Source organism: Humulus lupulus, chromosome 5, assembly GCF_963169125.1.
Source record: "Humulus lupulus chromosome 5, drHumLupu1.1, whole genome shotgun sequence".
NCBI classification, from domain to species: Eukaryota; Viridiplantae; Streptophyta; class Magnoliopsida; order Rosales; family Cannabaceae; genus Humulus; species Humulus lupulus.
Window position 1 is genome coordinate 35,540,921 of NC_084797.1, and position 12,734 is coordinate 35,553,654.

Below are 12,734 nucleotides of genomic sequence, written 5' to 3' on the forward strand. Positions count from 1 at the left end.
TAGTTTTCTAAAAAGAAAAAAAAAATCCAAATCTAACAAGGCCTCTATCTTGAAAAACCTGGTTAGTCACTTAAAATAACTTCTTCGTTTTTCAAATTTGATTTCATTTAACTAATTGGGGTATGAAATTTATATTAATACGAAATCTGAAAAGCATATTTTGAACGAGGAATAGAGAAAAATAAAAGAAAAGAAATAATAATGGTTATGGTAGTAACGGTGGTAGAAAAGAAATAGATTGAGAAATGGTAGCACGTGCGAGAGACAGCAATGGAGAGAGTGTTAGTGTTAGTGTTAGTCGTAGATTTTATGTGCAGTGAGTGTTGTCGGAGACAACCAACCAGCTGTGAACACACACCTGTTAAAATAACATAAAACCCAAATCAGGTGAAACTGAATGAATGGCTCTTCAGAAAAGGTAAAAGCCCCTTTTCGTCATTTCCACTCTCTTGGAATCTGCTTCCTTCTCTCCTCTTCTCTTCTCTTCTCTTCTTCCGTTACTTCTTTTTGTGAAATCGAAGATCAAATATTAATTTCATTTTCATCCCCTATTCCTATTCAGTTTTTTTTTTTCTTTTATTTTCAAGGTATTTTTCATCTCAAATTTATTCTTCTTTTTTCCTTTTAAAAATAAAGTAATTAATGCATGAGTAGTTTCAATTGTTTCTGCATGTTTTTGAAAGGAAAGTAATTCGAATTGATAGATCTGGTTCGAAATGACAAAACCCAGTAAAATTGTGCCTTAAAGCTTCTGTTTTCACTTAGAAAATTTTATCTTTTTCTGTAAATTTATGGAACATTTCGGGTCTTCACTTGAATTTTTGGAAATGGAATTGGATTTCGGTTTTCCCAGTGATCTTGCTGAACGAGATTTATAGTGTTGATCTCTTCACCCTGTGGGGTACAAAGTTTAATTATTTGGCCTTTAAATTCATATCAATCGAAATTGAATTACTATTTCAAAATTGACCGTTTGATATTTCAGAGGAATTCGACCAATTTACTCGTCTATTATTTTTTTTCCCCCGTTTTCAAAAAAGAATATCATCTATTATTTTTTCTGACTGCAACTGTTCTTCCTCTCTACTCTAGTTATAGGTTTAAATTTACCAAACAAAAAGTTGTTTTTTTCCTTCTCTGAATGAAGTTGAACTCAGCCCAAGCTTTTCTCATCATTTTCATCCTTGTTTAACCCAATTCACTTAGTGCTTGACCTTATTTTGGGGAAATTTGAGCATTATTTCCACTTATCTCTTTAGTTTCTCCCCGATAGAAGATTTGGAACAAGAATCTCTTCTATCACTTGTATATACTTATTCAATTTGGGACAAAAATATCTTGTGAAATGTGAAATCTGATATCAAATAACAAAAGCTGTTGGTGTCTTCTTTAAATGTATCTTATCATGAATGGTAAGTTACACATGTTATGTTACTGTCTTTACTGCTTATGAAGTTTATTGCTGTGTTGACTTCTTGTACTTTCATCTTTTTTAGGCACTATAGTAATGCCCTGAAAAGATTAGGAGTTTTAATAGAGAGCTTATGAGATGGAAGAGAATTACTCTGCTTCGAGAAGATGGGAAGACTTGGACACTGACATATTGGTGAAGATTTTCCAGTCATTTGATATATTTGAGTTAACTAAAGGAATTGCTCATGTGTGTAGCGCTTGGAGACTTGCTTGTTGTGATCCTTTGCTATGGAAAACACTCGATTTATCGATGTTGAAATCAAATTTCATAAAAATCCCATTGGAGCCCTATGTTTATGTTGATGGTCGATCAGATAAAATTTTGACTCGGGTGTTGAAGATTTCCTTGAGTCTCAGCCGCGGAAGCATTTTGACCTTGATCTTCCACTTTAACTTGTACGTGAGCGACGAACAATTGACTTACACCGCGGAAAGGTAAGTTGTTAAACTTTTTTGTTTTGAGTTTTGTTGAGTTGATATTGTTAACTCATTTTTTTTATGATAGTGGTTCACATGAGTTCACATGCATCTAAGGAAGAGTGGGAATGCAATTGATGGTTTACTCTTAGAATTCATAGGCTAAGGCTATAGGAAGAAATGATAGGTATAAAAGAACCATAGGGAAGTAAACAGGAAAGAAATGAGAGTGCCTTTGGCTTGTTATGTTTGGTATAAAAGAATCTTCTTTCTTGTTTGGTAAAGAGGCAGAAGTAGAAGAAGAGGGACGATATGTGCACACAAAACACAGTTTTCTCCACCAATCATATTTATTTAAGATGAAACTCACTATTTTAAAAAAGACATGCCATATTACTGTTTGTTATATTTTGGTGCATGTTTTGTGTGCACATAATATTTAAGGGAAAGATTTTAGCTGTGGAATGATGCTCTACTACTTCAGTGGACAATGCCCTACTGAAATTTCTCCAATGTTGGAAGGATTGAACATTGGTTAAAATTAAGGATTTGTAGTCCATTGTCTTGATCTATTCTCTTTCCATACTCTTTCCTTTCCACCTTTCTCTTTCCAATACTCTTTCCTTTCCACCTTTCTCTTTCCATCCACTTCTCCCTTCTGTCAAACACACTTAAAATCTGATATTCATTGAATCTGATTGTAGCTGTACATGTTATATGTGGGTTTCTTAGTTTATTAATTAACATTTTGCTGAAGAATGTGGTCGCTGAATTCTTTTGTGCATACAGATTTTCACTTTTAGTTTATTTGCTGAATGTGAGAAAAATAAACCTTGTCCCATTTTAGGTGTCCAAAGCTTAAACGACTTGTTCTTCCAGCTTGGAACAGAATAAAAAAGACGGGAATATGCAAGGCCATTCGTTCCTGGACAGATCTCGAATCTCTGACAATGCCCAGCATAGCAAATCCACCATACTTCATGGAGGAGATCTCCAGTAACTGCAAAAATTTCAGCGAGCTCAAAATCATGGGTCCCTGTGACATGTTATGTGCTTCTACACTAGTCAGATGCCTTCCTAAACTGAAGGTATTAAGTCTCCGGTGCTCAATGCTTAATAAGGATGCTCTGATCATGATCTTGGATGGATTGCAACACCTAGAAGTTCTCAACATTTCACATTGCCTTTTGATCGAAGTCCCTCCGCCCCCTGCAGCCAAAAGGATTGTTAAAGAACTTGATCATTTGATCCTCGAGAAAGCATCTCGGTTACGCGAATTTCTAACATGCATGGAAGAAGACACTTGCCTCATGTGCCAACGAACGAAAAGTGACGAAGGGCTCATGAGGTGGTACAAGTATGAAGAAGGATTATGGAAAGCCGATGAGGTTAGCTCACTTGCTCTTTAATTAGAGCATTCTAAGACTGTATTTTAGGTAGAAGCTGCACATTAAGTGCCCTTTTTCTGTTTGGTAAACAAGAGTTTCTTTCCTGTCATAAACAGAATAATGCATTGTCGCATAAATATAAATGAGAGCTTTCTTAGTGGAAATTTGCTATCAATGGATAAGTTGGTACTCTTTATCCGGGCGAAGAGTTTGTGTTGAAATCTCTGCTGTACATAGAGAAAGTCTTTGTGTTTTCTATGACATTATTGAGATTGATAGTTACATAAGTAAAAGTATGTTTTGCAGTCCTCAAATAATGATATGATAATATAGTTGTATTACGAATGACTTTAAAATTCCATTTATGGCTGGCTGTTCAAATCAATTGTAAGTTTAAATAGAGTTTAGAGCTGGCTGAGCTTGACTAGCTATTGGGAAACTTGATATTGTTCTAGACCGTCTCAACATTGAACCTTGACTCTTAGCATTACTTGTTATGAAAAGCTTGAATTCTTATGTGAATTTTCTTTTTGGTCAATTTTAGAAATTATGTTATTTTCATCGTTGTAACATAACTGCAATTAACGTACTACTGCGTGCCATATTTGGTCTACTCATCATTATTCAAGTGTATGCGCTTTTTCTTTTTCTCTTCATATTATATGAAACATTTTCCTTACACGTGGAGTTGATATGTTCAATCACGATTTTGATTACCTCATTACTATTTTGTGTCATATTTGGTTTTGAAGTCTTAGATTTAAATTAAGAGTAGATTTAGAGATTTTACTGCGTTGATTATTGTAATTTGTGACTGTCATTTTCATGGGGAGCAAATTAGTTATGGATGAGCTTTATGGTGTGGTGTGTGTATCCAATCAAAACTTTCTTTCTAGTTTCTTCACTGAGTTCCTACCTGAGCCAGCTTCAATATAAATTATGTAAAACTCTTTTGCAGTTACAAAATATGCTACCTATGCTCCCATTTTATCATATTTTGGCAAATTATTTATTTATATATATACTAGATACAAGCAACGTGTAATACGTGTAATATGCACGTTTGCCTAGTTTTATTTATAGAATTTATTAATTATTTTTATTAAATTTATATTAATGTCATATAAATTTCAAATAAATATCTTATTTTAATTAAATAATTTATTTATTTTTCTTTAAGTTTATGTTTGTTCTAATTTTTGAATTTGGGAGTGACAACCAGAGATTATATATTATATGTTTAATGTAATATTAAATATTATACGTAGATTTTAAATTTAAGTTTCTTGCTACTTTTAAAAAAAATAATTTGTTGTTAATTGACAATAGATTATATTATATGTTTAATATGATTTTATTTTAATAAGTGAGTTTAAATTTAATTAAATTTTATTTAAGTTATAAAACGTATGATTTTATTATTTTTAAATAATTATCATTGTAAAATATTTAAAAAATATCATATTTTAATTTGTATAATTATTTATTATTTTTAAATAATTATCATTATAAAATATCTCAAAAATATCATATTTTGATTTGCTTAATTATTTATTATTTTTAAATAATTATCATAGTAAAATATCTCAAAATTATCATATTTTAATTATTTATTTTATTTTATTTAAGTTTAAGTATTTACAAACTTCAGTTAAATATAAGAATATTTCGTTAAAGTTAACATTAAAAAAATAAAAACTGTTAAAACAAAAAAATTTCGTTATCTACACACTTATTATATAGAAGATATATATATATATATATATAGTTTAATCTTAGGGTTTTGACATGAATTTCTGAATTCACTGTTATTACTAAAGAAATCAAATTCGGCCCAGTTTAGCTTTGCCCTCGATTAAAACATTTTAAAGGGATTTTTTCTTATTTACACTTAAATGGTCCAATAAGAACATTTTACAAAAATACTACTTACTGGGTATCGCAATCACCCACGGTAGCCAACGAAGATCAACAAAAAAACTTCATGAACACCGACGATGAAGTTTCAGAAAATAACAATAATTCAACCCACAGCAAAATTGGGATGAAAAAAATGGAAAATAATTTTACAAAAATACTACAAATTAAATAGGTAAGCAACGGGAACCAAACTTTCAATTTTGAAATTTCAAATTATAAAAAACTTCTAGATACCTTTTAAACAATCAGTTTGATTGTTTAGAACAATTCAGATCTAGAAAAAAAAATTATTGAAAAGGAGTTGCAATACCAATTCGAATGAAAAAGCTCAAAAAAAAAAATCTTTTATATGTCATGTTTCCTATATATATAATTGATATTATGTCTAATTTATTCTTGTAATTTAGTTGCTATTCGGGTGATTCTCATAGTTTAATGTTATTTGTGTCTATATTTTGGTTGTTATCTTGTTGATTTCAAATCTTGAGAGGAAAACACTGACTTGAAATTCTAGGAAAACTGCATATGTCGTGTTGTTTTGTTGTTGTATTAGCGTTGATGTCACTAAACCAAAACTCAAAAAAAGCAATCACTATCAAGTAATTATTGATGTGTAATTGTTTCATTGGCGAAATGGCCTATTTTTATAGTGCAATTTGCACTTTGGCCTATTTTCAATAGTTTTTAGCTAAATAGTCTATTTTATTAATGAATATTTTGTATTACCCATTTTACCCTTAAAATAAAATAATAATAAATTAAAACAAAAATCATAAAACTATCATCTTCTTTCACACTCTTCTCACCCATCCACAACCACCCACCCTCTTCCTGTCGCTGCCACCACCACCACAGGCGACCACTGTCCATCATCGGCTGCCATCGTCTCTCCACAAATCCGACCGTCACTTATTTTAAAGTTTAGTTTATAAAGTTTTTTTTTTATTAAAAATATGATTTGATATTGTTTTTGTAGATTAAAAATGTAAAATGATTGTTTTAGTATATTGAAAGTATAAGTAAGGAATTATGTTTATTTCTTGAGTTTGTGGAGGTTAAAGCTTGAAAATTTGAAGAAAAAAAAATTAATGGTGGTTTTGACCATTTTCGAGATAAAGAAACTCATAATTTTTTTGATAGCGTGTTTAATTTTTCGACAAGAAGTCTGATATTTCATACCAGCTGTCTAAATTTTAGACCAATAGTCATATATTTCGACCACCAGTCTAAATTTTAGACTACATGTCGAATTTAGACAAGTAGTTTAATCTTTAGACATGTCATTTTATATTTTCAATCATGTGTCGAATTTTCAGACGAGGTGTCATATTATCAAGCAGGTTGTCTAATTTTTCAGACAGGTTATTGAATTCCCAGATTTTCAACTTGTTTTTTTTATGTTTTATATAACTTGTTAATCTAACTAATACCAATAATTTATATTTGTTTGTTGTGTTATTTTTTTTTTCAAATGTCATTGAAAAATACTGTAATATTATGTGACAGATTGTGGAAAAAAAATCAGGACTCATGGAAATGGATTTCAAATGGCTCACGATCAAGATTAAGTTTGGTACAAACTAACCTAACTTTTGAGACAAGTGGTTGAATTCTCAGATATGGTGTCGAGATATACACATTGGTAAATTTATTTGAAAAATGTTAATTAGGATGCAATAATGACGATATGCACATTTATATAGCCTTGTTTGAGCTTTTTAAGACATTTTCACACTTTCAGGCATGTTGTCAAGATTTCAGACAAGTTGTCGAAATATATAGATCGATAGTCGAAACATTCAAACAAGTAGTCGAAATACCAAACGAAGATCAATTTAACAAATAAAAAGTAGATCTAATACTGAAAAAGATACAATTAGATCGATTTAACAACTAGAAAGTGTTCATTACGATCTAATTGATCATCTTATTATTAAGGTAGACTATGGATGTAACGCCCTAGTTAACCAAGACCGTTACACTATGTATTTTAAATAGTGCTTAAATCGCTAAATGAGTCATTAGGCCATAAATGTGCATCTAAGTGTGACTACTGGTCCAGGGTTAAAAATTTATGTTAAAAGGAATGGATGTTTCATTAAAAACATTAAACTGTACATGGGATCCCATAATAACGTTTACAAAATTGTTTACAGTTCTCAAAAGTTACAACTCGCTGACCTAAGCGACAAAAATAGGGTTACACCCTAGTTCCTCTGAGAAACCTTGGTCGTGGTGGTCAAGTGGTTGCATATGTACACATCACCACCTAAGCTCTCCAACTCATGGCTGGCCCAGCTTTCCTTTCCCTTTACCTGCACCACGTAGCACCCGTGAGCCAAGGCCCAGCAAGAAAACTTAATACAAGTGCATGAAAAATATATGCAGATTCAGATGTATATCTAGCATGCCCAGCAGTGATAACCTACTCATGCATGCATACAGGTACAAATAAATGATTATGGAATCATTATGGGGCTTGCAGCCCTAATCAGATGACCATAGAGTCAACGTAGGATCCTTTGCCCTGAATAGATGACTGTGGAGTCAATCTAGGGTCATTTTCCCTGAATATATGACCGTAGAGTCAACCTGGGGCCCTTTGCCCTGAATAGATGACCAAAGAGTCAACCTGGGGCATTTGCCCTAGCTATGTGACTATAGGGTCAACCTGGGTCCTTTGCCCTAACACTTAGAGCTAGTCAAGTGCTTTAGTTTTCTACGACCATTGGGTCGAACGAGCGTGTAATGCTCTCCTGATTAGATCCAATCATATCGACTAGTGCTCAATGCACTATTTCTGCCCTTGACTCATAAGTCAATGCTTTACAACTAGCGCTTAGCGCTATTGCTGTCCTTGACTGATAAGTCAATGCTTTACTCGAGTATATAATGCAAACAAGCATTCATCATATAACAAATATCCATATATAGAGCACTCAACAGGCTTCATCAATAATCACATGCATAATCATAATCATGCGCATTTAAAGGGACCAATGCCCAATCAAAACTTTATTCAACATTTGGGCCAAGCCCTAATCATGTACATCACGTAACGAGTGCAGTTTTCTTACCTCAAGTCCGAGTGTAATGAAAAATAAGAACGACCCTCAAGCACGATCCTGGTCCTAAGCCCTTAGCGATAACCTAGTCACAACCAATTATAGAATCCCATCAATAATGAGTAAATAAAGACTTCCAGACAAAGTCCTAGTCTCCGAGACATCGAATCCTACCAAACTGGGTAGTAGGATCGATCCTGAGCCCTTAGTTCCCATCACTAAAAACCCATTTTGGCCATTTTCCCCCCTTTGGGTCGCGGCCCCAAAACCCCAAGCCGCGGCTTGCTCAAGAACAGGGGCTAACCCCTTCTCTGTCTGCGCCGCAGGCCACGGCCCAAGGTGCCCCCAACAGCCAAATTCTCCTCCTTCTTCAAGCCTGGGCCGCAGCACACAAGAAAAGGGTCGCAGCCCAACCACGAACATAGCCAAAAAACTCTGTTTTTCCTATTTTAAATCCTTCCAAAAACCTATTGTAATGACCCAACTACTCTAGACTTTGGACCATTAATGACTACTATACACAGACACTAATTTTTAATAAAACTTACAAGTGAAATAATCGTAATTTCATTAAAACTTGAATAAAACAAGTGTTAAACTACATAAAATTTAAAGTAGGATATGGGATCCCATTGTTTTTAAAAGAAAAACATAACATAATTTTAAATAAATGGATTACATAATAAAGTGCGGAAAATACATATAAAATATAAAGAGACTTCATCCTCGAATTGAACGCTTGGTTCATCGATTCCATCCCGCCTCAATACACATCCCCAAAGCTTCCAAGAACCTTTCTCGCCACCAAAGCTATTTTCCTGCACATATAAACATAAAGGAGTGAGCCTGTAACGCCCTGGATAACCAAGTCCCACCATATCCTAGCATCCTTCTTGAGTAATGACGAGACGCAGGATATACGGTCTGCATTACTGAGATTCATGTATGTCAGAATTGGTTCCACATTCCTTAGCCAATATTATGCCTCAAAGGGGTCTGTAGTCCCTTCAAAGTTTGGAGCGTGCTGCTTGCAGAACCTCTCATAAATTGGCTCCATGTGCTGTACTGGATACGGCACGTAGTTTTCCACTGGCCATCCCCCATATGGACCAACTTGTTGGGGTGCTGAGGCCATTTGATGTGGCTGCGGCTGCGGCTGCGGTGGAGGCTGAGTCTGGGGCTGAGCCTGTTGTCGTTGCTGCTGCAAAAGTTCCTCGACTTGTTGTCGCAGTCTGGCGACTCCGCAGTGTTGTCAACTGGCGGTGCCGGCGCGTTGCGGCTATCAGTAGCACGCACTCCCCTTCTGCGAACTGGAGGGGCTTCATTGTTCGTTGGAACAGCGTTGGAGGCATTTCCGTTGGTGCGTGCAAATCTTCGGAGCGACATCGTAGCAGAGTTCTAACAGTTGAAAGAAACATGTTAGAACTTTACCTAATAGGCTCTAAGGCAAAACTTATTCTAAAACAAACATAATTCGGACCTATTGATTATAACTTCTTATGAAAATTATATAAGTCTTCTTTATTTATTTATTTTTTAATTTTTAGAATGGGTTTCTATACTTAGAAAAACAAGCCATCTTTATTATTTCTAAGTCTGTTTCTAATCATCCTATATGAATTAATTCTCTGGCTCGAAACTCATCTTTGTTCCAAAGTTAAGCATATTGAGGGAGGGCTGGGATCAGTAAAATCGTTCCCACTACTATGACCCCCTAACTCTCAATATAGAAACTTGGTTCATTGATTTGTATCCACTCTCACCGAACTTAGTCGTTATTTATTTTATTTATTATTTATTATGATTGCGAAAATAAAATCAAACTCATACATGATAACAAAATAACATGATATTAATTTGGAAAAGAGTTTTTTTCACTTATTACAACCATAAAACAAACAATAAATAAAACAAACAATGAAAATTAACTATTCTAAAAATCAGGATCTTCTACATCCGATCCTTCATCTAGCATATCATCATCTAGCTCTTCATAATCTTCATTATCATGTGCCTCAAAATGTCCTCTAGGAAGGTTCGTAAAAATCCTATGTTTTTGTTCATTTGTAAACTGAAATTCTGATTTTGCAGTGAACCTAACTAAGAGAAAGTAATATCGCATTGCTACTGGCAGTTCATCTTCATCATCCATTATTTCCCATATCACCTCTAAGGCTGCAATTACGGGATGAAAATCTCTAAATAGTCTAATTATTAAAACATATTGTTCCGTTGCTCTCATCATAATTTGCTTAGACTCTTGAAGGTGACCTATTTCTTTGTGGAACAAAAGCAGCCTTCGAGTGATTCTCTCTAGTGCTCCTACGGTGTTTCTTGGTTCTCTTATTCTTTTTAAAGCCTTAATGGCTCGGATATCCTCATTGGTTAATGCTCTGTTCATACTTAACTGAAAACATAAATGCTAAAATCGTTAGCTATACATATAAGCGAAATAACTATAACTTAAATACTTACTTGGCGGTCAGATTCGGAGCTTTGAGTGTGTGTATCGAGGAGGACTTCATGCGAATGAGCCGTTTCTCTGATACCGACTGTAATGACCCAACTACTCTAGACTTTGGACCATTAATGACTACTATACACAGACACTAATTTTTAATAAAACTTACAAGTGAAATAATCGTAATTTCATTAAAACTTGAACAAAACAAGTGTTAAACTACATAAAATTTAAAGTAGGATATAGGATCCCATTGTTTTTAAAAGAAAAACATAACATAATTTTAAATAAATGGATTACATAATAAAGTGCGGAAAATACATATAAAATTTAAAGAGACTTCATCCTCGAATTGAACGCTTGGTTCATCGATTCCATCCCGCCTCAATACACATCCCCAAAGCTTCCAAGAACCTTTCCCGCCACCAAAGCTATTTTCCTGCACATATAAACATAAATGAGTGAGCCTAATGCCCAACAAGGAAAATCTAACACATAAATCATATACATAATATTTGTATCAACATATACTAAAACATATCATAACATATGTCACATATACTATAATGGCCATTATTACTTGGGGACCTATAAACTAAACAAGTCATATGCCCATTAGATTTGTGGGGCTTGCTAGCTAAGCAAGTCATATGCCCATAAATTTATTGGGGCTTGTTAGTTGTACAGGTCATATGCCCAAGTCTACAAACATACATAACACATAAATCATAAGTTAACATAACACATAAATCATAAGATAACATATGGCATAACACATAATATCATATCCTATTTTCCTTACCAAGATTACTGGGATATGAGAACAGGTTTGGGACTTTGGAACACTCCTAAAAACCATCAATGAAAGGGTGAGTATACTGAAGAAAAAGGAATGAAAAGAATGGATGAACTATACCATCAAGAATATACTTACCAACAACCTTATGTTCAAGATCTTAGATTTCCTATCCAAAAATAAGGAATAAAGTTAGGGTGCTGAGTAGAGAACTATAAGAACTTAAGGAAAACAATACCAAAATGAACTAGAGTTTGGAATACCTTGAATGCTTCTATGAACGATCTAAACCTTGAACCGAAATGTGCTATAGACCTTACTTCCCAAGTGTTTGGTAAGCTTATAATGATTAAGCTTATAATCCCCAACCCAAGTGTTTACACTCTCAAAAATAACCTAGCAGCTTGTAGCCTCTGAACTTAGCTTGATGACTGAATAAATGGCTGGGTACTAGGTCCTATTTATAGAGTTCAAGAATGAAAAAATCTTCATTTAACTTGAATAAAATAATGGCTTTTTAAGTGAAAAATATTTGAATTATCGTTCAGCAGAGGCTGAAGACTCGGTCAGAAAGATGCTGGACTTATCAAGAGGTTAAAGATTAAAATGAGAACGTTTTAAAAAACATTAAAAAATATACCAAAGGAGCCAATATATCGCCCCTTGTAGGCGTATATCGCCTAGGCCAGCATGCCCGAGGCTCGTCGAAGTGATCGTGCGAAGTTACGTGTTTTTCGTATCCCCGTACTGCGATATATCGCCCCCTATAGCTGCGATATATCGGCATACGCTGAATATTTAAACACGAAATTGCACATTTTCAGCTTAATTTGAATTGAGTAAACAGCCTTGACTAAGTCCTCTAACGTTTTCAAAGTTGCTGACAGACCCTAGGATATTCAAATATTAATCTTAATAAACTTATTCCTCAAAAATACTTAATTATCATTAAACATACACATGACAAGTGTTACAATCTTATTGGGTCTATCTAAACCTTATAATATAATAAATATCACCATCAATATCAGTCATATTAATCAAACCTTAGGTTAAAATTAATATTCTTAAACTATAGGTTAAACTTAGAAAATCTACAAGTGTTACTACGAGTGTCCAATTAAATCCCGGTCTGAACCAAAATCCACAGTCATTAAAAAAAACTACTACAATTACTATTATTACTACTATCTAACTAGCTAAGTAAAGTTCTT

At 33.8% G+C, this 12,734-nt stretch overlaps 1 protein-coding gene across 2 annotated transcripts; it reads left to right on the forward strand.

The window, feature by feature from the left end:
• The first annotated feature begins 272 nt into the window (after window positions 1-272).
• Window positions 273-3,626, forward strand: LOC133834748 (F-box/LRR-repeat protein At3g48880). 2 transcript variants are annotated; one of them, XM_062264461.1, is made up of 3 exons: window positions 273-418; window positions 1,497-1,908; window positions 2,738-3,626. In XM_062264461.1, the coding sequence occupies exons 2-3, from the start codon at window positions 1,550-1,552 to the stop codon at window positions 3,297-3,299; spliced, it is 921 nt and encodes a 306-aa protein (XP_062120445.1). In that variant the 5' UTR covers window positions 273-418; window positions 1,497-1,549; the 3' UTR covers window positions 3,300-3,626. The 2 variants fall into 2 exon arrangements, with proteins under 2 accessions (XP_062120445.1, XP_062120444.1); XM_062264460.1 differs by lacking the exon at window positions 273-418 and adding an exon at window positions 443-1,412.
• Window positions 3,627-12,734: the final 9,108 nt, after the last annotated feature.

Coding starts and splice junctions, on each gene's coding strand:
- LOC133834748 (XM_062264461.1), top strand. CDS start 1,550: ATGGAAGAGAATTACTCTGCTTCGAGAAGATGGGAAGACTTGGACACT. Junction 1,909..2,737: donor TTGACTTACACCGCGGAAAG/GTAAGTTGTTAA, acceptor GTCCCATTTTAG/GTGTCCAAAGCTTAAACGAC.